The sequence below is a fragment of the Pteronotus mesoamericanus genome, unplaced genomic scaffold (assembly GCF_021234165.1).
Source record: "Pteronotus mesoamericanus isolate MK-2021 breed Mesoamerican mustached bat unplaced genomic scaffold, CSHL_Meso_final contig_130, whole genome shotgun sequence".
Taxonomy (NCBI): Eukaryota; Metazoa; Chordata; class Mammalia; order Chiroptera; family Mormoopidae; genus Pteronotus; species Pteronotus mesoamericanus.
The window spans coordinates 23,466,648-23,493,820 of record NW_026555060.1 but is presented as its reverse complement, the minus strand read 5'-3'; the positions used below and the strand labels follow the sequence as shown (position 1 = coordinate 23,493,820).

General features: G+C 38.1%; 3 protein-coding genes across 7 annotated transcripts in view; 1 reads left to right on the top strand and 2 right to left on the bottom strand.

Annotated features, from left to right (window-relative positions):
* HSPA14 (heat shock protein family A (Hsp70) member 14) overlaps positions 1-15,920 on the bottom strand; it is a 32,962-nt gene extending 17,042 nt beyond the window's left edge. For all 3 annotated transcript variants that reach the window (XR_008530828.1, XM_054593295.1, XM_054593284.1), the window contains exons 1-9: positions 15,785-15,920; positions 14,507-14,587; positions 14,349-14,431; positions 6,690-6,738; positions 6,451-6,556; positions 5,539-5,629; positions 4,753-4,857; positions 3,091-3,252; positions 1,656-1,811 (exon numbers count right to left, since the gene is read on the bottom strand). Coding sequence is in view for 2 of the 3 variants with exons in the window: in XM_054593295.1 (XP_054449270.1) it covers positions 1,656-1,811; positions 3,091-3,252; positions 4,753-4,857; positions 5,539-5,629; positions 6,451-6,556; positions 6,690-6,738; positions 14,349-14,431; positions 14,507-14,587; positions 15,785-15,841 (890 nt within the window). In the remaining variant the exon portion in view is untranslated. The remainder of the gene's footprint in view (positions 1-1,655; positions 1,812-3,090; positions 3,253-4,752; positions 4,858-5,538; positions 5,630-6,450; positions 6,557-6,689; positions 6,739-14,348; positions 14,432-14,506; positions 14,588-15,784) is intronic.
* Positions 8,306-14,422, bottom strand: MSANTD7 (Myb/SANT DNA binding domain containing 7). 3 transcript variants are annotated; one of them, XM_054593316.1, is made up of 3 exons: positions 14,349-14,412; positions 11,667-12,387; positions 8,319-11,106 (listed from the first exon to the last, which is right to left on the bottom strand). In XM_054593316.1, exons 2-3 carry the CDS (start codon positions 12,226-12,228, stop codon positions 10,583-10,585), a joined length of 1,086 nt encoding a protein of 361 aa, XP_054449291.1. In that variant the 5' UTR covers positions 12,229-12,387; positions 14,349-14,412; the 3' UTR covers positions 8,319-10,582. The 3 variants fall into 3 exon arrangements, with proteins under 3 accessions (XP_054449301.1, XP_054449282.1, XP_054449291.1); XM_054593326.1 differs by lacking the exon at positions 11,667-12,387 and having other exon boundaries at positions 8,306-11,106; positions 14,349-14,422; XM_054593307.1 differs by lacking the exon at positions 14,349-14,412 and having other exon boundaries at positions 8,306-11,106; positions 11,667-13,062.
* Positions 15,921-16,148: 228 nt separating the features above from the next.
* CDNF (cerebral dopamine neurotrophic factor) overlaps positions 16,149-27,173 on the top strand; it is a 28,816-nt gene continuing 17,791 nt past the window's right edge. The window contains exon 1 of the mRNA XM_054593259.1: positions 16,149-16,426. Within this exon, the coding sequence (XP_054449234.1) occupies positions 16,312-16,426 (115 nt within the window). The 5' untranslated portion in view covers positions 16,149-16,311. The remainder of the gene's footprint in view (positions 16,427-27,173) is intronic.

Genomic DNA, 27,173 nt, shown 5'->3' with positions numbered 1-27,173 from the left:
TGAAAACACTCTCCATATCCATGATTCTCTCTCTGTTCTTCTTGTTCGCTTAGTTTGTTTTTTTAGATTCAATTGTTGATAGATTTGTATTTTTTCCATTTTATTGTTCATAGTTTTCATCCTACTTTTCTTAAGTCCCTGCTAACATATAATTTTAAGAACAATTGATGTTCATGAAAAATATATTCCCTAAGTTTATACTGAACTTCTTAGATACAGACTGATTTTTAAATTTATTTGTGCTATTTCTAGATATTGAAATATACCTTATGGTTGCAATCTTTTGATAAAGACAATATTTCTTAACCAAAATATTACAAATTCTAATACATTTTTAATAACTGATATTAATAAACCAACATATACTGAGTACCTGGAAAAACTCTGTACTAAGTTAGAAATTCTGGGAAAAAATTTATAAAGACACTCTGCCCACCTTTCTGCCTTTTGGGTTGTAGCTTGAAATCTCTCCTAAAAGATCTAGAGCAGTGCTAATAGAATTTTCTGTGAGAATGAGCCACATCAGACTATAGAGCACAGGAACCAAGTGCTCCTGAGAAATGGAATTTTTCGTTATTTTTCCTAATTAATTTAAATTTAAATAGCCACAAGTGGCTACTGGCTATGATATTGGATACGAAGATCCAGAGTCTCCAGAAAAGCCCAGGGAGAGTGTGGAAGCTAAACTATAATGGCTAGATTATAAAAAACATAGTCAGTACAATCCTAAAAATAATATAATGCTTTAATTCTGGGTGTTTTCACTGTTTCCAAGTCACCTGTTAGAATTTTGGGAGGTTTAAATAGTTCAATTAATGGTATCTATTATTATTGTTAATAATATGCAATGTAAAATAAGGCAACATCCTCCCTTTGGACTTTATGGATAAAAGTACAATAACTTATAAACAAAAGACATGTTTATTAAAAATTTTATGCACATTATATGCACATTATACTCTGTTTACTGAATGTCATAAAGCTATTAAGATTTAAAATGTTGATGATGGATGACAGAGCAAATAAACCCAAGATAAACATTAATTTTTAGTATAGTGTAATAAAGAGAGTATCAACTTTGGCATCAAACTGACTGGGCTTAAATCCCAGGTCCATCACTTATTAGCTGTGTAACCTTGGGCAAGTATTGAAACCTCTCTGTGTTTATGCTTCCTCACATGCGAAATAAGGATAATTGGTTGTTGAGAGAATTCGATGAGTTGATACTTAGAATACAGGCTGCCACACACTGTTAATCATTAAGTTATAGTACCCAACCAGTGAAACTTGTGCAAGGTCCACATCATATTTAAGCTCTAAAGTGGTAATGGCCATACAGGCCATTGTGGAACTGCCATTTTGTAAGAGAAATCTGAAAATCTCAAACTTAAGTCTCCTCCGCTCTTTCTTTAAAAGATCCAGAATGCCTTTTTCACACACTGCTGTTTGCAAATAACAAGCAATCACAACTGACATAATTACTTTGGGAACAGTTCCTTAAAAACTGGGTCCCAGAAGTAATGACAGGAAAGCTCTCCTTTTACAGATAGCGAGTAAATCTCAAATGAACAAACAAAAAATCCAAAGTGAGAAAATTACACCTAAATATGAATGCACTTGAAATTTTTATAAAAGTTTCCGAACTTCAGTTTTACCTGGACACAGTGCAGTCAAAATCTTGACCTTCATATAATGAGTCAAGGAAGCAGTTGGCACTTCCCAAGGTGGACAAAGAATGTTTTGCAATGTCAGCACTGTTCATCAATTTCACCATGGCTCGGGCATTTCCTCTGACATCATGTTTGAAGGATCTAAATTAAAAATATAGTCTCTGAAGTTTAAAAATTACTAGGTCATTTAGAATTAATTATAACTAAAATCTGGATAATCCCTACTAGGATGATAAATATTAATACTGAAGCAGTATTAATATCCGATTTTAGAATCTGGCTTCTAACCCTCCAAAATTTCTGAAGAAAATTCTCTGTAATTAAAAGGAGAGTCTCTCCAAGAAAAATCAATAACCAATACACTGAATACTCTGAGAACTGCTGCATTCTATACCCTTAATAATAGAGTGTACTTTGAAGAAAGCAGAGTAGCTATCATTTATTTTGCAGATGAAACAAACGAAGGTTAAAGGAGATTAATGTAACTGGGTAAAGTCTCATTTTTTTCCTTTACAACTGCAGCACAATCATTGTTTTATGGTATAAAATTATCTGTCCACCATTAAAAAAATAAAAGTGCTTCTTCAAAGGTATTTAACACATACATAATATGTAAAATTACAGTTCCTCTACCTCTAAGATGAATGAATAACACTGTTTGATAAGCAGTGATCAACGGCCTTGTTTCTAAACATGTTTCATCATTGGAATTGGGAGTAAAATTAACAATGCTCTACCCTGAATTAGAACACTTTTATAACAAAAAATGGTATAGGTCTTTAATAAGTGAGAATTACTTTTTCAAGGCTTTTTTACCAAGTTTAGCCAAACTAATGAAAACACTGTTTCAGATACATTTTTTAGAGCAGTAATGTCTAAAATATAACCTTTACATATTATATTTGGCTCTTGATATGTCACACAAGATTAAAATTTTAAATGGAAAAATTATATCCAGTAACAAAACTAAAATATTCCTTGTGGTAGATTAGTAATTAAATAAACACTCCATTCATTCACTGGAATGTGACTATAAACAATGTAATCTTCATCAGATCTAAACTTTTAAAAACTGTTCAGAAGGCAGTGAGACCCCAGTGCTATACTTTCCCCTTCAACAACACATAAGAGCAGCACATGAAGAATTAAGAAATTGAACTTGAGATCCAACCTCACACAGTTCAGAGTCTGGTAATCCCTTAAACTAAGGTAAAAATCCAAGCACACTGCACTGGGCAGCTTGGCCACTACTTCCCCATGTCTGCCTGGATAGGCATTATTAACTCTGGACACAAAAATATCCAGTACATTGGAAAAAAACAAACCATGTTCCTTCAAAGCAGAACAATTCCAAATTAGGGGGAAAAAAACTAAAGGGAAATGTCAATCAAAATATATCATCAAATCCATTGATACTTACCTCTGAAACTCAGAAGCTAGATGCTGTGCTAAGGTTTCTGTAAAATGTGTACCTCCAATGTTATAATCAGTGTTTGTTGAAAGAACACGATATATTCCACTGTTAACTTCCATGACAGTGACAGATAAGGATGTTCCTCCAAGTTTGAACACCAAGATATTGCTTAAAAAAGAGATAACATGAGTAAGTTGTGAGACAATCAACATTTTAAAGCTAGGTTGGACTTTTTACACTAAGGAGTCTCTTAATTCAATCCCTTTAAATCACAAATGAGGAAACGGAAAATCTCACATGAGTAAGATGTTTATGGTATTCACTTAGTGATGAATCAAGCCTAGAAACCAGATCTCTTGATTTTAAGTTAAAGTTATTCTTTGTTTAGGTATGCTGGTAAAATTGCATTCTTCTGAGTAATGGGAGTTCAAAACACCAACTTTTCTTTTTCTCAATAAAGGTTTTATTTATTTTTACAGAGGGTAAAGGAGGGAGAAAAACATCAATGTGCAGTTGCCTCTCCAGTGCCCCCTACTGGGGACCTGCACAACCCAGGCATGTGCCCTGACTGGGAATTGAACCAGCAACCCTTTGGTTTGCAGGCTGGCACTCAATCCACTGTGCCACACCAGGCAGGGCCAAAACACCAACTTTTCAAATAAAAGACTTGTGATTATAGTGAATTGCAAGAGAATGACATACAGAAATTTTGTGTTAATATTATCCAAGTTACTACTGCAATAACATGCTCTACAAAAATGAAACATAAGCAAAATTAGGAGCTAATTTCCTACATATCGAAATTCATAATTTCTGGTATTTTACATCTAACCTAAAAATAATTTTCTTGTGATTTATACATATTAATTTCTTTACTCAATCTGTGAAATATGAATAAGGTGAAACAATTAGGGGAAATTAACACATCTGAGTTAATTTCTCTAAAGTGGCATGGTATGTCAGATCTACTAAGACAAGTTTGCCCTGACCTGTGTGGTGGCTCAGTTGGTTGGGTGTCATTCCTCAAAATGAAAAGTTGTCGGTTCCATTCCCAGTCAGGGCCCATGCCTGGGTTGTGGTTCAATCCCAAGTTGGGGGGGGGGGTGTGTGTGTCTCTCTCTCACATCTGTTTCTCTCCCTCTCTTTTTCCCTCCCTTCCTCTCTCTCTAAAAATAAATAAAATCTTAAACAAAAAAGACAAGTCTGACAACCAAATTACGAGTACGTTTTATTATTTCATAATCAAAAGAATTCTTAAATCCCCATGCTGGATTTCATGCCATCTCCTGTCAAGATGAATGTATATAAAACTACTCATTGGTTATAAACATGTTTAATAATTGAAATTGGTAGTAAAATTAAGTGTCCTAGCTGGAGTTGGAATGTGACTGGGATTACAAATCTCAAATCTATCTCCATTAAAGGGACAAAATGTGGTGACAATAGGAGGATAGGAAAGCTCAACCTTTCCTTCTGCTGTGCCCTTTCTCTGCTTTCCTAGGACATCATGCTCATCTATAGGAAAAACTCTAGTGGAGAGTTTTGATGTTTTTTCATTCACGAAGGCTTGTAACCACTGCATTTTATAATAATCTCTACTTACACAATTGTTATAATCTATAATGTTTTCTGCACTGAAAATCTTAAAGCTGCAAATACGGTTTTTACCTTTTTCCAGTGGGGGAGTCTTGTCCAATTCCATAAGCCAGGAGAGCTGCAGATGGTTCATGGATTAACCGCAAAACATTAAAGCCTGCAGCTCTGGCTGCTTCCCTGTGGACGATTTGTTTTCAATGAATTTAATATCACATGTTCAAGTTTACATTTTAGAAAAGCTCTGCTAAAGATTTTATGCAATAACAAATAAGGTTTTGTAATTAGAACATGAACAGTAATGATCTTTACAAGCAAGATAATAGAACACAAGAAATAGATGTAACTGTAAAAGTAGATCATTTTCCACTTAAAATAATAATGTTCAGAGTCTATTTTCTTGACAAAGAAAATAGCACGTGCTTATATTGAACAAGGAAATGAAAGCTCTCAAAAATGCCCACGCTTACAAACTTTAGATCTAAGGTGAAGAGATACTTATAAATATATTCTAAAATTGCATATTTTTATATAATTTCAGCATAAACCCTAATTACATAAAACTAAGGCACAGTGATTGATAAATGTCAACTTAACCTGGTAATTAAAAACATTTCCAATCAAAACAGCTAACGAGGTACACCTAATTTTATGTTCTTCTGCCATTTCATAAAAGACAGAATATATTATTGATTTTAACATACTTTTACCATACTACTTACCTATACACACATATTTACAAATACAATTTTACTGCCTAAGGTGTTTTCAAATGCAATTTATTTTTTACTATATGGTGGTATTGTGAAACTTGTATTTCCTTTAACTAAGCAAATAAGATAAACCCCATAAAATACTTACCCAAGTGCATTTTTTTGCTTTTCTCCAAAATCAAATGGAACAGTAATAACTACATCATTTGCATCTGAGCCCAAGACAGAATGTGCTGTTTCTGTATATTAAAAGAATATAAAAATAAATTCTGATGACACAAAAATATGTCAAGTGATACTTTATCAATCTGTAGCAATGATTTTCTAACTACAAAGGTTTTCCAGTCCATTTGTTTGTCCCACCCTGTTGATTTTCTTCTCTTGCTTTCTTAAATCGTGCACTACCTTTTGTGGTTTTGGTATACTTTGTGGACATAGAACTACGTACTATGTCCTAGTTCTGAGTGCCTAGCTTTTAAGCTTCAAAGTTTAACCGTCTCCCATATTAGACTGGTTTCACTGAGAATGAGCTTCTAATGTGTCAATGAAAAGACAAACAGCACAGTATTAGTTCAACACATTGAAGGGCTGCCTTGATTCCAAGTTCATGACATAATCCCAGGGCTGATGTGACCCTTATCAATAATTTACTTCAAAATTTCATAAATTGTTCCAAAGAATGCCACTTAGCTCCAGCCCTTGTCTGAAGTGGTGATGAAACCAGACTTACTTAACCTGCCTAAATATTGTTAAGAGTGTACTGTCGATCTTAAAGAGGGAGATATAATATTCACTCTTCATTTCATTTATTTAGCCACTTCATCTTAAGAAGTTTTGAAAATGCTAATCTAGCCCAAACCACTTACATTACTTCTAGGGAAACCAAAGTCAGGGAAGTTAAGTCATTTAACCATGGTCACATCGCCAATTAGTGGCCCAGTCAGATACAGACTTTAGGTGTCCTTACTGCTAATCTGTTCAATCATCTCCCCAGATCAAAAAACATATCTAACTTTCTAAGGTCAATTTAAAAAAAAAATTTTTCTCTTTGGCTCAATACCTTTCATTTTACTAAATATCAGTCTGGCAACATCTTCTGGATTAACAAATTTTGTTTCCTCGCCAGTATCTATTTTATATCGTAATTTTCCATTTTTTTCAATGACCTAAAAGAAAATTATAAATGTGTTAAATAAGGAATTGTTTTAATAAAAATACAAAGTTACAAACCCATATTATAGGTGAGCATCTTAGCAATTACTTTGTGTAATAAGGCAGTAATAATAGAACCATACTCACTAAACATTTACTTTCTGTGATGTATTTCTGAGCCTGGGGGTCATCGGAGCTGTCCATAAAGATAAAGATAGTTAGGTATTAAAATCAGTATTTTTCATATATAAGGTTTAAAAGAACACTGTATTTTTCAATACCACTGAACAAATATAAAAAATAAAATTGCTTAATATTAAAAAAACTTCAAGTATTACAGATGACTGGATTAAATGGATATTTACAATGGTTATAATAATTCTATTTAAGTGTTACTCTTTGCATTTGAAAGTAAATAGCTCTTACTTGTTCTGCTCTTGCTGCTATTAAGATGCTATACATTTGGGGGTGATTTTGCATATCAATTATTTTGTTATATACTTTCACACCTATGATCCTGAAAACCCAACCACTGAGATATTAATGCCAAACCAGCTTGCCTAACACATCTTTGTTGGCTGGTCTGACCATGAACCAACATTCAAAATCAAGAGTAAGCAAAAGTATGAATGTTATAAATGAAAAGATAGAGTACTACAGGTGGCTAGATCTATAATGTCCTAAAGTGGGTATCAAATAAATGTGCATGGCAATGAAAAAACTAATGGGTATTACGTTGCTCATAATGGTAATACCAGTTTATGCAGACTAAAATGTTTTCATATATATTATCTCACCTGATCTCCACAATAACTAAGTGGGGTTAATTTGGCAGGTATTAATTTAGAGGTAACAGGTTCACAGAGGGTTAATGACTTATAAGCTAACAAGGGGCAGAGTCAGTATCTGATTTCAAATCTCTATTAGGGTACAGTTGTCCACACTTTACCCAACTGCGTGGCAGTAAGATGGCACATGATTACAGTATGTCTACCCCTTGAGTAGAAATAGGAGTGTTTGATCCTTGGCTTAATTACATGTAGAAATTGAGCTGAAGTAAATCCTTCCCTTAAAACATTCTTCCAGGGGACTGTGGGTATTCCGTTCAGAGGCCAGTGTTAAATGTTTAATAAGTGGTGAAAATTAATAGTAGCTAATTGCTGAAGGGTCACAGAACACCCTAATCTGTATAAATTAAAAGACACAAGGGGCTTAAAATTGACTGAGCTTAGAACTCTGTCTGAATACTTGTATATTCTTCATAATTCCTCCTCTATCACCTAAAAATTGGTAGAGAAGGAACAGGTAATTTTTAAGAGTAAGAAAAAAAGATAAAAGTGTGCCCACAGAACTTTTTTGCACCAATATTATAATCTGTGCACATTTACCAGTTTGTTCTTAAGTCAGAATTTAAGTCAATCAGGACAACTTATCCTATGATGTGTAGGCTATCTACCACTCAGGCAAGATATTTGCTGGGAAAGGACAGTTTATGGGATATATAGAACTCTTAGAAATGGCAAATTATTTCGCAACTGCTATGCAAACAGGGCCTCGCTTATGTGAGGACAGAAAGCACATATAGCTCTCAGGGCCATGTACAGGCAAGACCTTGGAGATTAGCTAGCAGAAAAACAGAAAGCAGAGAATGCAGGTGACGACAAATGATCACAGATAGCGCCAGAAAGTAGCGAACTGACCCACAGCTACATACAAGTAAAAACTTTATTTGTCCACACCAGGATTATGTAACAGAAAAGCAAAGGGTGGTGGGAGGTTGGTATACACAGCACCTCATTTACATCACAATCCTTAGGAGGCAGAGTGTTAATCCTACCATTGTATCACAACTTTTACCAGCGATGCCACTTCCTCTTCCTTCCTTGTCTTTGCCCAGTCAGCAGACCCTTGGACCTGGCACACATCAGCACTAATGTGTTACTGGGTTTTCTTTCCCACTACTGTCACAGTATGGTGTCTTCCATGTGCGTGAGAGCATTTTTACATTCATCTGTTCATTTGATGCTCACAACATTCCAGTGAGGTAGGTAGGATAGTATTAATTTCCCACTTTATAGGTAAGGATCCTGAGTTACAGAATGGTGAAATGACCCACCTAAGGATGGACAGATAGTAATGGTTGGGTCTAGAGCTTACGCAAGATTTCTGGGCTTGTTTTTTCCACACAATGTCCCCTTATTACAACTTCCCGCCTCTTAACAATATTTTGCCCACTTCTCTGTTTACTTTAAGGCCTTTCCCTTTAGTTTTATTCCCACCTTAAGGTTACTTCACCCATTACTTTTCACAACACTACCTCCAAAGTTTAATTCCACTTCTGTACTTTAGCACTTCTATTATCTGAAATAAATCCTTGCCTATATATTTTGCTACCATTAATAGATCTATATATTACAGGCCTAATTGTTCACCAAGTACTTCCCTGTTTTTCCAAAAACTTTACCTACCTATGTTAGTGTTACCCAGGTATAACTGACGTCTAACCCTCCATATAATGGCCTATTCAAATGAACTGCCAATATAACTGTGACAGGATTAGAACCCAGGAGTTCTAACTAGATTCCAGTGTATGCTACCATACCAGCTGCCTCCTACATCCACCACCCACTTATCAGAGCAGCTCACTTTCTTGCCATCTATTCATGGTTTACATATGTTCCCACTGTTTTTTGGACTATTTCTACACTTATTTGTATTTCCAGCATTAAGTACCCAAGCCTGCAAAATATAAAGCCTCTCCCAGCATGCTCAGACATTTATTTTCAGCCTCTAGAATGAAGAAAAACTTTTTAAATTGGAAATATGGCTCAACACATTTCTACATCCCAAAGGTATGTTTTTGGCAAAAACAGATTTGTTGAGAGCTCGTGCCTCAAAGGAGTTACCTAGCGCAGGTGGTCTTTTACACTACCCTCAACTGTTCCCAAAGTTGTTCTCTTCCACTGTATGCCACTAACTAGGAGATTTTTCATCTACACCATGTGAGAAAAAGAGACTTTGGAAAGTTCCCTAGAAGGGAAGTTTTCTAGGGATTCCCTTCTCACATGAGACAGAAAGAAGACTAATAGAAAAGAATGAAATTAGCCATAAGAACTTGGGAAATTGATAAAATCCAAATTCTTTCCATGATATTCAAATAACAACCCAAACTTAAAGATATATAATTATGCATGTAAGGAAACCAAATAATATAGAATGCAAAGAATTTACTTATATTTAGTATTTTATAAAATAGCCCATGATATCAGATTATCAATATGAACCATAACACACGATTGTGGCTCCCTGTCAGTTCTCAATTGTATCCTTATAGAGACTAGGAACTATTAAAATGGAGGGAAGATGGCGTGACTATTGAGTGCTTACTAGTAGGTATGTCACAGACACAGCAGTGGAAATAACAGAAAGATACAAATACATGTTGCATCTATAGTAGTCTTGAGCTATAGAAGGTTTAAAAAAAATGAAGACTTTAAACTTCAGAAAACAGACAAGTTAAACAAATAAACAAATATTCAAGCAATGAGGTCATGGTATACAATAATTCTATATCTTGTCAACTAATGTGCCTCATCACCCTTGCCTTAGCCTGGCCAAGGTCATATACATTAATAACTTATATGTGTATAGTGCTTTTAAATTTTTAAACCCTTTCACATCTATTAGCCATTTGATCCTCACAACAACCCTGTGAGGTAGGCATGTCAGGAACTATTTCTAGCTCCATTTTACTGATGAGGAAACTGGTGTAGAGAGAGAAAACTAAATTGCCTCACATCAGTGACAAAGCCAGGGTTAATTAGCTTTTTGGACTTGGCTCCATCTGTTTTCCATCAGGCCACCTCTCACATAGCCAAAGTCTTTAATTAGTGGAGAAATTTGGGAAAAGCAACTAGCAAGTATATTCTATTCTTCTGCATATTTATGGCTCATCCACTCTTTTTTTCTGAGGACATGGAAAAGGAGCCAGGGTACCAAAAGGCAAGTGTTTAGGATATACACCCTTTTATAATCAGTTCCTAACTTTTGGTATTTGAAATTAACCTCTGAAGTAATTTTTCAAGCCCTAGCTGAAAAGCTCCAGTTGCCTCTTCCACTGCTGTCGCCAAGCGTCTGACTGCGATCACGGCATCCCTGCGGAGCTCGTTGGCCGTGTCTTGCTGAGCACTGGCCTCCTCACCAATAGCAATCAGCCTGTCCAATTTTTCTTCCTCACGCTTTGAAAGTTCTCGTGCCAATCGTCTGTTTTCTGCCAATTCAGCTGCAATAGTCCTGGCCACTGACCGCCTTCTTCGCCTTGCCCACCTTGGAGGGGGCTCACTGGTCAAAGGCCTATCCCCACCAGAAACAAAAGGAACTCCGGAGGAGGAGATTGGAGGCTGCTGTGTGGAGGCCACCCCAGGAGTGTTTCGGCTGGTGCTGGTGCAGGGACTGGGCTCACCGGACACACCCAGTCTGGTCATGGGGCTGCTCTGACAGGGAGCAACTGTACCTCTGAAAAGGTGGTGGGAACTGCTGTAGCTGGGGGTCCCTTGAGAGCACCCTGAAAAACAAAGCAACAATGTTGCAGAGAGGACATTCCTGCTAATGGAATGCATGGAGCCAGCAGCAGAGTTGAGAGACAATTACAAAACTGGACATTCCTGGAAAGGCCTCTTTCCACAAGGGACTGGGAAGAATTCATTTCCTTGGTCTAGACATTTTAGTTTGTTGTAGTCTTACCTCCAAAACCTCCCCCTTACTTTCCTGAGCCCCTTTCCACTTAGTTATCCAACCCACTCTATATCCACAAATGCCTAAGTACACATTATACTACACTTGATCTTAGCCAAAAGACTGAGAAGTGATCTAAGTATGCATTATAAATAATTCCAAAATAGTTTGGTTCTAAGGAGTACTTCTACATTTAAAGAATTCTAATACTTTACATACCTAGGGTCACATCTTTTAAATACCTGGAGTCCCTTATCTTACCATTAGGTTTAAAAGAGAGGGGAAGGGGTAAGAAATAGGGACGATGCTGAAAAGAACAGCATTCGAATATATACTGCTGTTTAGAACCAAGTGATTCTGGGACCCCAATTCTTCATGTTTGGGAATTACCTGCGCCTGAGGATTCTTCCCAGGAGTCCTCAAGGTCACTGGTTTCTTGCATCTGGTCACTGATTCTCAGTTGACAATCCTCATCTGATTCCTTAACTGTTTTTGAGATCGGCTGATGATCTGCTGCCTTAGTGCTTTTTGCTCTCAGAATGCTGGTTCCCTCTTCCCCTGCGGTGTCAGAGGCCACTAAGTTCTGATCATAATGCTTGGCCCAAGAAGCGTCCTCCATTAAGTTGTCTGGGTTAGTCACTACCTGATTTCGGAGAAGCTGATCCAATGTATCATAAAATGGACAGTGTGGTGGGTCACCCATGCTTGTGGCATGGGCAACATATGCCTTTAAATATAATGCCTTCAGAACTTTAAACTTGGAGCGGCACTGACGTTCCGTGCGGCGGAAGCCTTCCTGCTGCATCCTCTTAGACACAGCCTGATAGACATCTGCATTATGATGCACAGTCTGGAGGCGTTGAATATATTCTGCCTCACCAAGTATGGAAAGAAGAGTTCGTGTCTCCTGTCTGGACCACCGGATGCCTGCACTGCTGTTGGAACTGGCCATACTGGGAAGGCTAGCTGAAGAAAGCTCCTGGGCAGCAAGGTGCCAAATCTGAAGGTGTGGGGAAGCTCTGGGTGCTTTCAGTCTATTTCCAGAAGACAGCAGATTCTTCCCTCTTAGGGCTAATTGCTGAGAAGCCAGGTCCAAGGACCAAATTTCTGGCTGGAAGGCCACAGGGGAACGAGAGTTACAGGAAGGGTGTAAGGATAATTGTGGCAGCAAGTTAAGCAGTGCTACCTGTAAATAGGTCGCAAACAAGCAGGATGCCAAGATCGAGAAAGCCCAACTCTGGGAGTTCATCCAGGATGGACACTGCACCAGGAGCTAAAAAGGGCCTTACTGGCTTGATAACAAGGGGACTGGGTCCTCCACGAAGGGCAGAATGCTTCCAAGGCTGAAACCTGGTATTACTGTGTGTCTGTAAAAATCACCATTGTCTTGTAAGTAGATGGAGATGGGAAACACCTGGAGCATGAGGCCGCTTACTCTGAAGAAGTGCTAGCAGGACCATGGAGCAGCAGTTTGTCTGAAGGGCGCTCATCCTTCACTAACCTTGGCCTAAGCAGCATGCTGTGGCTATGTATTACCCATCTGACTGTCACCATTGCACTCCTTCATTAAAAGATAGCTTTCAGAGCCAGAAAAGTTATTCCTGTTAATACAAAGCTTTTCGCATAATATAGCAGAAGACAACAACATCAATACTCCAACTGTCTGCCCCAAAATTGCAGCATAAAACAAAGAGGGCTACCAGGGGATAGATCGATGGACATGTTCTTTATCTTGATTGTATGAATGTCAGTACCTGGTTTTGATACTATACTATATTTTGCAAGATGTTATCATTGGGAAAAAGTGGTAAATCCAGCAATACATATGATCTCTTTATATTATTTCTTACAACAGTATATACAATTACTCAAAAATGTTCAATTAAAAAAATCATATTGTTGACTGCTTACAGTGAATCTAGCTTCAACATCCACCTATAACTCCCTGCTTTTTTATTTCTAATTTGAATATCTTTGATACCAACTGTCTTCATCATGACTAAAATGTGAATTCTCTCTAAAATACTATAGTTTTTGGCTCAGTACATAGATATCCTAAGGGGGGAGGGGGGAATAATAAGTGTCAAGTTCAGTTTAACCATACACATGTAAGGAATAACAAAAATATCTTATGAAAAAATATTAAATTTAATCTATAATCCAAAAATCCTAAAATCGACATAAGGAAATTTCTATTTACACTCTCAACTGAACAACATAGAGAAGAAACAACCTGGGCTAAGTGCTAGAAGTCCTGAACAGCAGTCCTGGCTAGTTCACCCCCCCCAAACTAATTTAGGGTACCTTGATTTTCTCATCTATAAATGGGGAAGGATTAAAACCTACCTTACCAATCTTCTAGGGATTTGAGAGGATTAAATAAAATAACAGATGTGAAAACACTCTGAAAAGTTAAAAACACTCTATCAAGTATCACTAGTCCAGTGAAACTAAAACCCCCTAATTATTGTGAGAATCTATAATTTGAGGAGACATGTGTCTGGGGAAGCAAGCCTCTTTAATCTTTTAATTAAAGTTATAACAGATGATTAACCTGATTCTGACTTAAGACATTAATTAAGCTGCTCCTCTAATGATTAAATTTGTAAGCCACTGGAAAAGCTAGTTCCCAGAAAGTGTCACAAAAGGACCTGAAGAAGAAAATCCATAGTGTCTACCTATAAATTATGACCGAATGTAGTAGATTTTGCAAAAATCAACTACAAGGCAATGAAGTCGTCAAATTCCCACAAAATCTTTCAAGTTCCTTCAAAAATGCAAAGATTTAAAAATTCCTAATCACCACCTCAGAATGACACAAACTGTCAATCAAAACTAAAGGAATGTTGGCATTTGTCAATACAAACAGATCTGTCAGCATGTCTGAATGAATCCATCCTTGAGAAGACCCAACACTAATCATCAAAAGAAACAATGTACTGGAGTACTCTCTGAAATGACTCAGTCATAAAAAAACAAAAAATAAAGAATGTTTCTAGCTTCATTCCACATTATATTTAGAATGTATAAACACGTTATTACCATATGTAAAAGTAGTATTTTATTCCATACCTTCTGCCAAGAATCTGCTTTACTTTCATTACTGTATTTGAAATATTTCTTATTCTACTTTGTTTTGCTGCCAATCCAACAACCTGAAAAAGAGCAATATATTACAATGCATATAATTTTTACTTATTTCAAAGCACAGAAATGAGAGAGAATAGTACCTCTTCATTTTCTGAGTAAGCAACAACAGCTGGAGTAACTCTGTCTCCTGCATCGTTTGCAACCACATCAGCCCGGCCATCCTGGAAAAAAACATACAACTATATTAGTTCTTTTGAATGAAATCTATAGTCTCATTAAACATATGTGGGCCAGTGTTACTGTGCCATTTATATGGAAAGAAAAATTGCTCTATCAAAATTTTAAACTTGTAGATTTAATTGGCACTATTAATTTCCTAGATTTTGTATAAGGCCAACATTCCATGAAGAACTGCCGCATTATTTTTCAGTCTTCTCTGCATACTCAATAATTGGAACAAACATAATAACAATCTTTCTATATCCAATAATAAGTCTTATTACACCACTCTTTCTACTTCTCTTCCTTTCTCTACAAATATCTTTCTTCCCCTATCTACATAAAATGAAGTGGCACTAATCCCTTTGGCTTTTCCTTACAAATTGTTTGACGTTTAAACCCGAGTGTCAGGAGAGTGTAGTATTATTGTTCCTTCCATCTCCCCACTGAGAGGGAGGCCACAACTCTCTCAAGCTCTCTTAATTCCCAGAAAGGCCAAGTCAGTAGACCACGCACCATCAACTCGCTTCACACGCTGCACGGGATGAACACCTTCAGTTCCAGATCGCGGCCACCCCGCCCTTTCCTGGCAAACGTCCAGAAACCTCCAGGCCTCCTGCGGCCACTATATCCCAGAGACCCTCCGGGTTTTCTGCAGCCCTGACGTCCCCAGGATTGCACCAACACCCGGGCCTCCCGCGCCCACGACATCCCCGAGGACCCTCCGGATCTTCTGAAGCACTGACGTCCCGGGGACCTCTCCCCTCCGGGCTTCAAGGAACCCACGACATCCCCGAGACCCTCCCGGATCTCAAGGAACCCACGGTATCCCCGAAACCACTGAGTCTCCTGTAGCCTTGACGTTCCTGGGACCGCCCCCTTGCGGGCCTCACAGAACCCACGACGTTCCCAAGACAGCTCCGGGCCTCCTGCGGCCCGAACGTCCACGAACCCTGCGCGCGGGCGTCTTCACGACCCTCCGCCAGGGCGCAGCTAGCTCTCCGGGGTCGCAAGGGACGAGGTCGAGTCCGCCTGGCCCTTGGCTTCGAAACTGCCCCGCACTAACGCTTCTCCGCAAGACGTTCCTATGCCAGTGACATGCCTTTCACAACGCCATAGGTAACCAAAGGACCTGGCCCCTCACTCAGAGTACGAGGTGGCTGACATTAGGCCCCTAGTCCAGCCCCTCATTCCCTCACCTTATAGACGGCCACACAGGCTGATGTGCAACCCAGGTGAACTCCGATGGCCGCCATGAGGCGGCAAAGACGGTAGCAGCTGTAAAGAGTGTTCGCCGGCTAGCTACAGGTCTCGGGCTACCAACAGCCCCATCAGGCACCGCGGAGACTTCACGTTCCCGCCCGCCCACTGCGTCCGGTCCAAACGCCGCGGCCTCCGGCGTCGTCGCCAATCAGCGTGAAGGTCCCGCCTCTGGCGGGGCAGTTGACGAATAGCTTTAGTGCCTCTCTCTCCGCCCCGCTGAGAAGGCACTGCGTGTACTATAGTGCGCACGCGTCGGTCGGGGGCCCGTGGGGGAGGGAATGCGCTCCTTCACCCTACTTGGTTCTTCGCTCCTTTGATGAAACCCAATGGTAACTGTGGGTTGAGTTGCGTCATTTGCCCCAGCAACTCCGGGGTTGCTCTGCTCCCCAGAGTACTGTAGCAGCAAACGTCGAAGCCCACGTTGGGTGCAGGTGTCTGAGGAGTTTGGAGCTGCTGGTTCAGAATGTGGTGCGCGAGCCCAGCTGCAATGGTGGCCGTTTGCGCCGGGCTTTGGGTCTCTAACCCGTTGACGACGCAGGGCCTGGAGGCCGGGGGGCGGTCGGGGGCTGACTGTGAAGGTGAGCGGTGTGAGACCTGCTTGCATGGTGGTGGCACCGCGCTGCAGCTCAGCTGTTGCAGGCTTTGGTTTCTTCAGGCCCTAGCTATAAATAATATTTCGCTCCGAAAAAGCGAGCCCTGTCTCTAGTTTCCTATCGCCTTCGCCTGAGTTTAGGCGAAAGTTCCAGCTGGGCCTGATGACACCCTGAGGCGCGTCCTGGTCTTGCTGTGACAATTAAACTGCGTTGTCAAGGCTGGTGGGTTTGGATCTGGATTCTATTTTGTGCAGACTCGGCTAGATTGAGGTGATCCTGGCCTCGAATTGATTCAGCTTCTACTAACCGGCGAAATTAGCCTCTCCTTGCACAGGACATGTCTTTAAAGTTAAATTAGTTTGCAACTCCGCCAAGGAAAATAAAACCTGACACGTCTGTAATTGAGTTGAGGTGGTTTTAACTAAGGACTATGAGGACATAACTAGCGTTTGTTACGACTACAGGGAAAAGTTGGTTTACAAAGGGGTACATTAACTCTTTAGAGGAGAGATACAGAAGAATGATTCCCTTGAAGTTCACATAGTCTCAGCTGTGGACTGAAGTCAGAACACGTGCCCTCTGGCTCTGTGGCAGACTTACCTGTTTTTGGCAAAATCAGCGTGATAATACCTCCTGAAGGCTTTTAAAATCAAAAGATAATTAGCTCCAAAAACTTCATTCTTCTGCACTACAGTAGCACTTACTTCCATTGAAATAATTTAAATGTATATCCTCACCCTTCTGTAAGCTTGCAATCTATCATTACCTAAAAGGAAATTGTAAATTCACAGTGTGTATTGAATGCATGGATAGGTATAGCGTGTATTACAGCTAAGCCGCGGAATTGAAGTCCAGTTTTCTATCAGCCCTGCAGTAATTAAACTTTTCTCCAGAAATCAAGAATGTCTACATGATGTGATTTATATAGGTATAGATATTTGCTTAGTTATAATTTTGTTTAAAGATCACCTACAATTGTGTCCTATACATTTCAAGCTGAATTTGTGAGGCATAAGCAATTGATTAGTCATCAGTAATTTATTTTCTGGAGCTTCTACCTAAAAACATTTCAGAAGATCCAAAGTATCTGGATTAATTAAATGTGAAGCTTATGCCATCCTTTCTTAATTCAATACACACATTGATTACTAACTTGCATATCTGACTAACCTGGGTATATATATCCTTTGTTGGATAAAGAAATTATAGAATAACAGCAAAGGAAATACTAGTTTTAGAACAAGAAGAACTAGATTCTAGATCCGGTTCTCTTACTGCATATGAGACTTTATCAGTAGCCACTTAATTTCCTTCAAGGTATAAAATAAGAATGCTATATTAGACATAATTTAAGGCAAAGATAAGAAACTGATGGTCCACAAGCCACCTGGGACCTACTGAAATATTAAGTTCACAAAGCATTTTGAAAAACATTTAAATCAATTGGCTACTTTTAAAATTGGAAGGCTTCTGCCTTTTCTTAAAATGCCAGGTGAGCTGTTAAGACTAGCCCATATGTCCATGTAGTGGGAATTGGCTGTGGATGCTTCTTTTAGAAAGGATGTGTTCTCCCGGCTTTGCTTCTATCTTTCCTACACTGGGATTTCTTTACTCATGCATTTTTCTTGCCTGGCCCCTGTGAACATTTGTTTCTGAGCCCTGCTTTAGGTCATGTGAGGCTTACTGAGAAAACAAAGTAAACATTTCCAGATCTTTAAAAGTATTGTATTGTAAGATTATTTTTTAAACCTTTTATTCTGAAATAATTATAGATTTACTTATGGGACTTTTTTTCTTAGATTTTTATTTTGTTAAAAATTTTTTTACTGTTGACACCATTACAGATGTCCCCTATTTTCTCCCTCTTTGCTCCCCTCCACCCAGATCCCCCCTCACCTTCACAGTGTTGTTTGTGACCATGGGCTATGCATATATGCATATATGTTCTTTGGCTAATCTCTTCCAGTCCCTGCCTCCCCACCCCACACTCCCTACCCTCTGAGATCTGTAGTCTGTTCCATGTATCCATGCCTCTGGTTTTATTTTGTCAGTTTATTGTGTTCATTAGATCCCACATATGAGTGAGATCATATGGTAATTGTCTTTCTCTGACTGGTTAATTTCACTTAGCGTAATACCGTTACGCTCCAGGTCTATCCATGCTGTTGCAAAGGGTAAAAGTTCCTTTTTTTTTTTTTTTTTTTTTTTTTTTATAGCCTTGTAGAATTCCATTGTGTAAATGTACCACAGCTTTTTTACCTAGTCACCTACTGATGGGCACTTGGGCTTTTTCTAGAACAGGAACAATTTTTACTAAACAAAAAACCCCCACAACATAAATAAAAGGTGTATGGTTATCTGGTTATAGCAATAAATACATGCCAGGAACCTTAAATTACTAATTTGTTAGGCGATTTATAATGAGATTATTCTCTTCACGTAAGCCAAGGAATAAATTTCTCATCTTGGCTTCTCTGTGACATGGAGTACCACTGACTTCTTTCTCTTTCAGAAACTTCCTTCTCTGGATAGCACTGATTCTGCTTTTTTCTTGCTTTTGCTTCCTGTCTCTCTGTGCCTACTTGTTCATGGTATCTTTCTGATTCTCTAGCCATAGTGTCAGTATAGAATTTTCCAGATTTCTGTCCTCTGCCCTCATGTCTTAGTCTACACACTCATCTGTCTAATCAGAATCCACCTAACTAGAGTCTGATTCATTCCAAATGTTTATATCTAATCCACCTCCGCTCTAGAGTCCCAGGTTTTGTACCCAATTGACGACTGAACATCCCCAGATATCTTATACCCCAAATTCAACCAAGTCATAAACCAAAATCATCATCTCCTCCCTTCTCAGGCCCTAAAACCTGGTAAACTAGACTGAACTTCTCTTTCTCCCTGATCCCCGATGCCCATCAGTCACCGTGTCCATTGATTCTACTTTCTCTGGTTGACTCCTCTCTCCTTCCATTGCCTCGTTACAGACATTCCCCATTTTTATCCTTCTTCCTGCCACACCAGCATTCTTCCTGCCCCCTTTCTTCCTTCTCTCTAGTCACCTGACAGTGTTACCATGTTATCCCCTTATATAATGTTTTGCAGTGGTCACCCATTCCTCCCACTAGGTCAGTGCCACTCGTATGTTTTTCCCACAGGATCTAGTACACTTCTTGTGTTCAGTAATTGTTTTGGTCTCTTCCATGTATGTACTCCTTGAAAGTCAAGACTTTCTCTTACCACATCGCAACACGAGGCGTAAGATAGGCAATTTCGTTGAACAAATGTATGTGTATATGTTGCAATAAAATTCTATGTAACTGTGAGTGATTCAAAGGTATATCTTTAAAAGTACAAGTTAGAATTCCCAACCCATCATCTAGGTAGTAGATTGGCAGAGCAACAGTTAAGGTCTAGAAATCATATAAAGATGTATTGTGGGAATAGTGTAAGAGCTAGGAGGCACTGGAACACTGGGTTTCTTTTGTAGGAAGGTGTGAATTAGAGTTCACTGAGAGGGTTTAATGATAGTTTCTGCTGACTCGCAGCATTGATTATTACAGAACCATCTTTGCATACTTGACATACTTGCTAATTAAACTTAGCAAACTATGTACTGGCAATGTCTCATTTTTCACATTCTGTTAGTATGCTTTAACACAGCTGATTAGTAAGTCCTTTTTAAAAATGTTTTCTTCATTATTTTCTGGGAATATGCTTATTCTTCATTTTCATCCTACCTCACTGGCTGCTCCTTTCAGTCTTTTTCGAGTTCTTTCTCATATTTCCAATTCTTCTTTCTTTTTTTCATTTATACATCATGTTTATTCTATTACAGTTCTCAATTTTTACCCCTTTACTGCCCTCCACCCATCCCACTGCCCCCCTGCCTCCCCCCACAGTCAGTTCCCACACTGTTGTCCATGTCCATGGGTCATCAATCATTGTTCTTTGTCTAGTCCCTTCCCTTCTTTCCACCATTGTCCTCCTTCCCCATCCCCTCTGGTCACTTTCAGTCTGCTCCATGTTTCCATGCCTGTAGTTTATTTTGTTCGTTAGTTTATTTTGTTGAATAGAGTTCACTTATAGGTGAGATCATAAGGTATTTGTCTTCCATCACCTGGCTTATTTCACTTAGTTTAATATTCTCCAGTTCCATCCATGTTGTCACAAAAGGGAGAAGTTCCATATCTCTCTTTTCCTTTCTTAAATGCAGATTGATTTTATTTATTTTTTAAATGTCAAAGTTAATTATAAAATAATAAAAAAATTTAAAATCATTATAAATTAAAACATGACACCAGCACAGAAATAATGAAGTAGATCAATTAAATAAAATGAGCATTCTAGAAACATATAATCTGTCTAGCATGTACTATATGATTAAATTGATATTTCAAATTGATGGGAAAAATAAGGCTTATTCAACAAATAACATGCATGGACCATTATTACTTGAAATAAAACAAATATAGAGCCCTATTTTACATATTCAAAATTGTTTTGAATGATGTTAAAGACAACTAAGCACTACTAGAGCCATTGTACAGAAAAACCCCCTAACTTCTGGGCCAACCCATACTATATGAATGTTGATGTGCTACAAATGTAGGTAGGTAGGCCTCACCCCTGATCTCCAGATTTACATGTTCAGTGGCTTCTCACTTTTCTATTTGGATTTGTATTAGTCAGTGTTCTCCAGAGAAACAGAACCAGTAAGTGAGAGGGAGAGAGGAGGGACAGGGAGAGGGATTGATTTACAATGAGTTAGCTCACCTGATTATGGAGGATGAGAGGTCCAAATATTGCAGTGGGGGCTGGTAGGATGGAGAGCCAGGGGTGCTGATAGTACAGATGAGTCTGAAGACAGTCTGCTGGAGAATTCCCTCTTGCTTGGGGAGGCAGTTTCTTTGTTTTGTATTCAGGACTTTAATTGATGGGACGATGCTTATCCATATATGGAGGGCAATCTCCTTTACTTAAAAATCACATTTAAATGTTAATCTCATTCAAAAACACCCTTTAAGGAGGGTACATAAAATTAATCATCAGATATTTAGAAGTATCTCACACTTCACATGTCCAGACTGAATTCCTGCATGTCTCCACAAACTTGATTCTCCTGCACTCTCCAGTTCAGCTAATGGCAACTTCACTTTTCCAGCTTCTCAGGTCACAGTCCTTGGAGTCATCCTTGACGTCTGTCTATCTGTCTGTCTATCTATCTATCTATCTATCTATCTATCTATCTATCTATCTACCTATCTATCTATCATCTATCTATCTTTCTATTTCTGTTTCCCACCATGTAACATCCAATCCATTAGCAAATTCTTTTGGCTCTTCCTTAAAAATCCAACCACTTCTCATTGCCTCTAGTGCTACTACCCTGGTCCCAGATTGCAGCTATTTTCAGAAGCTCCAAACCATTTTCCTACCTCCATTCTTCCTTTTCTGCCATCTATTCTCCAGCCTCCAGAGGTGTATTATCAAAATAATGTCAGATGAGTGCACTCCTTTACTCAAAACCTGTAATGGCTTCCCTTCTCAGAGTAAGACCCAAAGTCTTTACCATGGCTTCAAAGGCCCTAGATGACGTGGCACGCTGCTGCCTATTTGACCTCATTTCCTACTGTCCCCTCTCTTGCTCGTTCTACTTCTACCATACTGCCCCTTTACTGTTCTTAAACCCATCAAGGGCATGCCTATATCAGAGTCTTTGCACTTGTTCTTCCCTTGGCCTGGGAAATTCTTCCCTAGCAGCCCACTTAACTTGTTCTCTCACTTCCTTAAGGTCTCTGCTCAAGTGCCACTTTATTTGACAGGCCTTCCCTGACAACCCCATCTAGAATAATACTGTTACCTTGTCACTGTCTATCACCCTTACCATGTTTATTTTCTATCACCCTTCCCATATTTTTCATCATAGCCACAGGATACTTCTTTTTGTTCACTAGAATATAATCCTTGAGGGTAAGGGCTTTTCTTCTTCATTGTTGAATCTCAAGAACCTAGAGTATTGTTTGGCACTTAATGATTGCTCAATAAATATTTGTTAAGGCCATGATTGACTGACCGTTATAGTGTTCTGTTCCTATTAATAGCATCAGAAATAAATACGATTTCTAAAAGATGACATGACTTGCCCTCTAGCTGAAAATACTAAAAATACTGGGTAAAATAAAAATGTAAAAATTATTTAAAATGTAAGTTAGTAAGGCATGCCTAGAGGCCAAATAAATAAATAAATAAAATTGGGGGTGGGGTGGGGGGAACCAGGTAAAGGAGCCCTGAAGCTGACTTTTGCTTTGAGGGCATTTACTACCCAGAGAGCTGAACGTAGGTATTCATGGCTTTGGTAAAATGAAGAGGATAAAGACAAAGTCAAGGACTGTCCCAAGTTAAAAGTGTAATACTAGATTCTGCCCTGCCCCTGCCAATTAATTAGGAACTCCACAGAACTTCATTGTAACAGGTAATGGGAAATAAGTACAACTCTACCACCATCTTTATAGACTAAAATAAATTGCATTACTTGAACTTTTTATTGGATAATGGGAAACAAAAATGTCTCCAGATAATTGATAATCATGGGTTAACACATATAGTCTGAAGGCCAAATTGATATTACTTGAATGGTTCAAAACATCTCAATTGAGGATTTAGTTTCAAGGGATTTCAAGCAAGCATCAGCAAATGCCAGTCTTACACACAGGAATCCACCTTCCACCTAGTCCTCAAAGAATTTCACAGCTGAAGTTCTAAGAAACAAAACTTACATTCAGAAAAATGACAAACCTATGGGGAAAAAGGGCAGCATAAGTTGACAGCCAGATGAGACAAGAGACAGAAGAAACACACCTGAAAAGGCATCAGGTATTGGAATTGCTAGGGATAGAATATAAAATGTTTATTATGTTTAAAGAAATAAAGGAGGGGATTGAAGATATAAAGGGCAGGAGGCTACCAATAAAAGTCCAACCATATTTGGAAAAATAACCCAATGAACTCCTAACAGTAGAAATTAATGGGGTTAACTATAGATTAAACAGAGCTGAGAAAATTAGTGAGAAGATTGACGTAATTATCAAGAAGGAATCCTTGAAAGTTTAAGAGAAAAAATATGAAAGATAAAGCTGCAATGAGGATAAAGAGAAAAAGTCCAACATAGGTTAACTTCCAAAAGGAGGGGAGGATAGCTTGTTTTTCCAAACTGATGAATGTCATCAATCCACAGATTGGGAAGTCCAATATGCTCCAAAAGGTATGAATAAAAATATCTGGTTAATATCTAATCACATAATAAAGGAATTGGAAAACAAATAGGAAAAAAATTTTTAAACAGCCATAAAAAAAAGACTGGTGACCTTCAAAGGAATGGCAATTAGATTGACAGATGATTCAAAAATGAAAAGCCCAAATTCCCACAGGTAGTAGGTAGTACAGCCAGGACTTGGACCCAGAGAGGCTGACATCAAAGCCCAAGCACTGTCTTCTAAGTGCGGTGTTGGGAACTTTTATTTAGGGCAACATTAAAAATAAAATTAAAACAATGAGGTAGTATACAAAATATTCAAGAAGTTCTGGTTATTCTTAAAGTCTTAACTATCGTAACATACATAATACACATAGTAGTTCTCCCCTTCTCCTGGTACCACCAGGAACCTGGTGTTTTTTTTTCCTACAAAATCAAGCTGGAGCAGATAAGGGGGGACCAATTTCAGTTCTTGAAGGGGTGGATAAAACTGTTGATAACAATGTTCCTAGCCTACTGATAGTTTAATAATTGCACAATCCCAATTTTAAATATTTTTTTAAAAAGTTGTAGCTTTTTTCCTTCAGGTGACATTATTATGTTTTTTAAATACCACTTTCTCCTTTTGTGTTCTTGCTAATAGTTGCTTCATTGAACTGTGATTTCACTTAAAAAATTTAAATTCAGTTTCATTAATGTTGCCAAATATTTTATTGAGCATATTGGGAATTTTTGTGACAGTCAAAAATATGGTGAGTTTTTGAAATAAACTAGGAAACACTTCAAACATACAGAAAAATGTGTATATAATTTCTATATGTAGCATCTAGATTAGAGGCTAATATTTTGCTGTATTTGTTACCATTCTCTCTCTTAAAAAATTTAGCTGCAGTTAATTACAAACTCTTTTTCCTTATCCTTCCCACCATTTTCAGGGGAAATGTCTACTCTGAAGTTAGTGTGTGCTTCCCATCCATTTTAAAGAACTTTTACTATGAATGTATGTACCCACAAATTAACTATAATTTTGTGATCTTAGATGTATATAAGTTGTACATTGCACATATTCATTTGCAACTTTCTTTTATACAACATTACATTTGGGCACTTATGCACATTGATAACTATAGGTGTAGCTCATTCTTTTTAACTCTTCCATGGAATTCCACTTTGTGAATGAAATACAGTTTATGTTCTGCTTTCCCTTTGAGGAACAGTTAGGTTTTTCCCACTTTTATATAATTTAAACAATGCCGCTCAGAATATTTTTATACATGTCTCCTTGAACACATATGTGATGATTTCTTTAGGTTGCAGAACAAGAATTGCTGGGTCATGGGTTATGTATGTACATTATCAACTTTTTCTTTTGGGCTATGTTTTTATTATGGATATGCAGGAGTTTACTTATTCAACTACAAAAATACATAGTTAATAGCTCCTCTAGGTGCTGAGCTGGGGACAGAGCCACATGGGCGAAAGGGGAGAGATGACAGAAGCTGACATCTGAGAGGCAATGGAGAATCAGGTCACCCAGGGCCTTGCAAGACATTGTAAAGACTTTGGATTATACTCTGCGGGTTTTATGGAAAACCACAGGAAGGTTTTGAGCAGAACATGGTCTGGTTTTCATTTTAAAAGAATTATGCTGATTAGAATTTTAGAAATCCAGTAGGTTGGATCATAGCAATCTTCTGGTCAAGCAGCACTATAAGTGTGGGTGAAAACATAAAAATATCTTAAAAGAATCAAAGAACTGGCAAGATAGAAAGACTAGCTAGGACAAAATGGAACAGAAAGCAGGAATTCTGGGAGATCAACCGAGTTTACAGCCATTTTGCCCTATGGACATTGGCCAGTCAGTGTAAATGTGACCTTTGGTGTGATGGGTATAGAAGTCCCAGTGCAAGACTTGTCTTAAGTTGCAAGTCTGTCTACTAGAAGACTCTTTCCTTTTAATCTGGTTTTTTCAAAGGGTTTGTCCCTCAAAGGAAGGTTGAATAAACAATGAACCTAATTCATCCTTATCCATAGAAGGCTCTAAGGAAATTTTCCTTGATGCTGAACAGGGTGGAAGAAAAGAAAAAGAAATACGTCTCAGAGAGATTATAACCACAAGATGTCCCTCACTTGGATTTGCAGTCAAAATTCACATTAGTTCTCAAAAAAACTTCAAGGTACCTATTTAGTTTAACGCAGTCCCTGGCTACTAGCCTTTAGGCCTGATAAACACAAACACAAATCCTTTTTGGAAATAAGGCACATTTATCTTAAGCCTCACATAATCTCCACAAACGTATTTCAAGGACTCAGCATCCCACAGTACAAAATAACCAAGGACACACACATAAAACAAGGCATCATGTGCAAGAATCTATAGAAAAAACAAAAACAAATACACTCATGAAGTTTTTAGATACTGGAATAATCAGACACAGATGATAAAATAGTTATGTTTAGTGTGTGTGTATGTAAAAGAACTTGAAAATATCTGCAGGAAATAGGAAACTATAGGAATTGACCTAGCATATTTAAAAAAGAACTAAAGAGAACTTCTGGAAAGAAAAAATTTAAATTCAATGAATGGATTTAATAGTAGAATATAGAGAGCTGACGATGGGTGAACTTTCATTCCTCAAAGCATAGTCCTCACATCAGCAGCACTGGCATCTCTCAGTAGCTGGTTGGGAACGCAGAATCTTGGGTCCCACTCCAGACCTATAAATTAGAATCTGAATTTCAACAAATCTTTAGGTGTTTAATAGGCACTTTAAAGTTGGTCTAAGATCAGGCCAGAGATTCTTTATTTCTAACAAACTCCCAGGTGATGCTACTGGTGTTCAACCAAGAACCACAATCTGAGTACCAAAGAACTAGATAGAAGATAAGTCAGAGGAATTCTATACAATGCAGCACAGAGCAACAAAAGAATGGAAAATAGCAAAGTGAGATTAAGAGACATGAGAATAGAATGGGAAAATCCAAATTATACACCTTTTAATTAATGATACGTTTGGGTTTTATTTTAGTTAATTTTGTGGGTTTTTTAAAGAAATTTTTGTTTTTTCTTGTTCTTTTTTCTCTTTCCTGCCTTCTAGTTAACTGATGTTTTTTAAAAATCTCTTCGTATTGCACTGCACCAGTACTGACTTAACAGCAATTTATTTACATTTTGTTTTGGATATTAACTCTACATTTTTAACATGTATAATTTACTAAATATTAATATGCCTTAATCTGTTTTGCTACCCTCCTCCTGGAAGATAAAGGATCTTGGGAAGTTTAACTAAAATTCATATTTATTTCCCTAAGGGTTAGGATTGTCCTGTAATGGGGTTTACCTGTGTTTAGGCCCCTACATGCTCATTATTATTGTTTTTATAGTAAATCATTAGATTTTTAGACTTTTCTCCCATTTGCCATTTTCTTTTCTTATTACTTCTTATAACTTGATCCTTCCTTCTGGATTTTTGTCTTCTT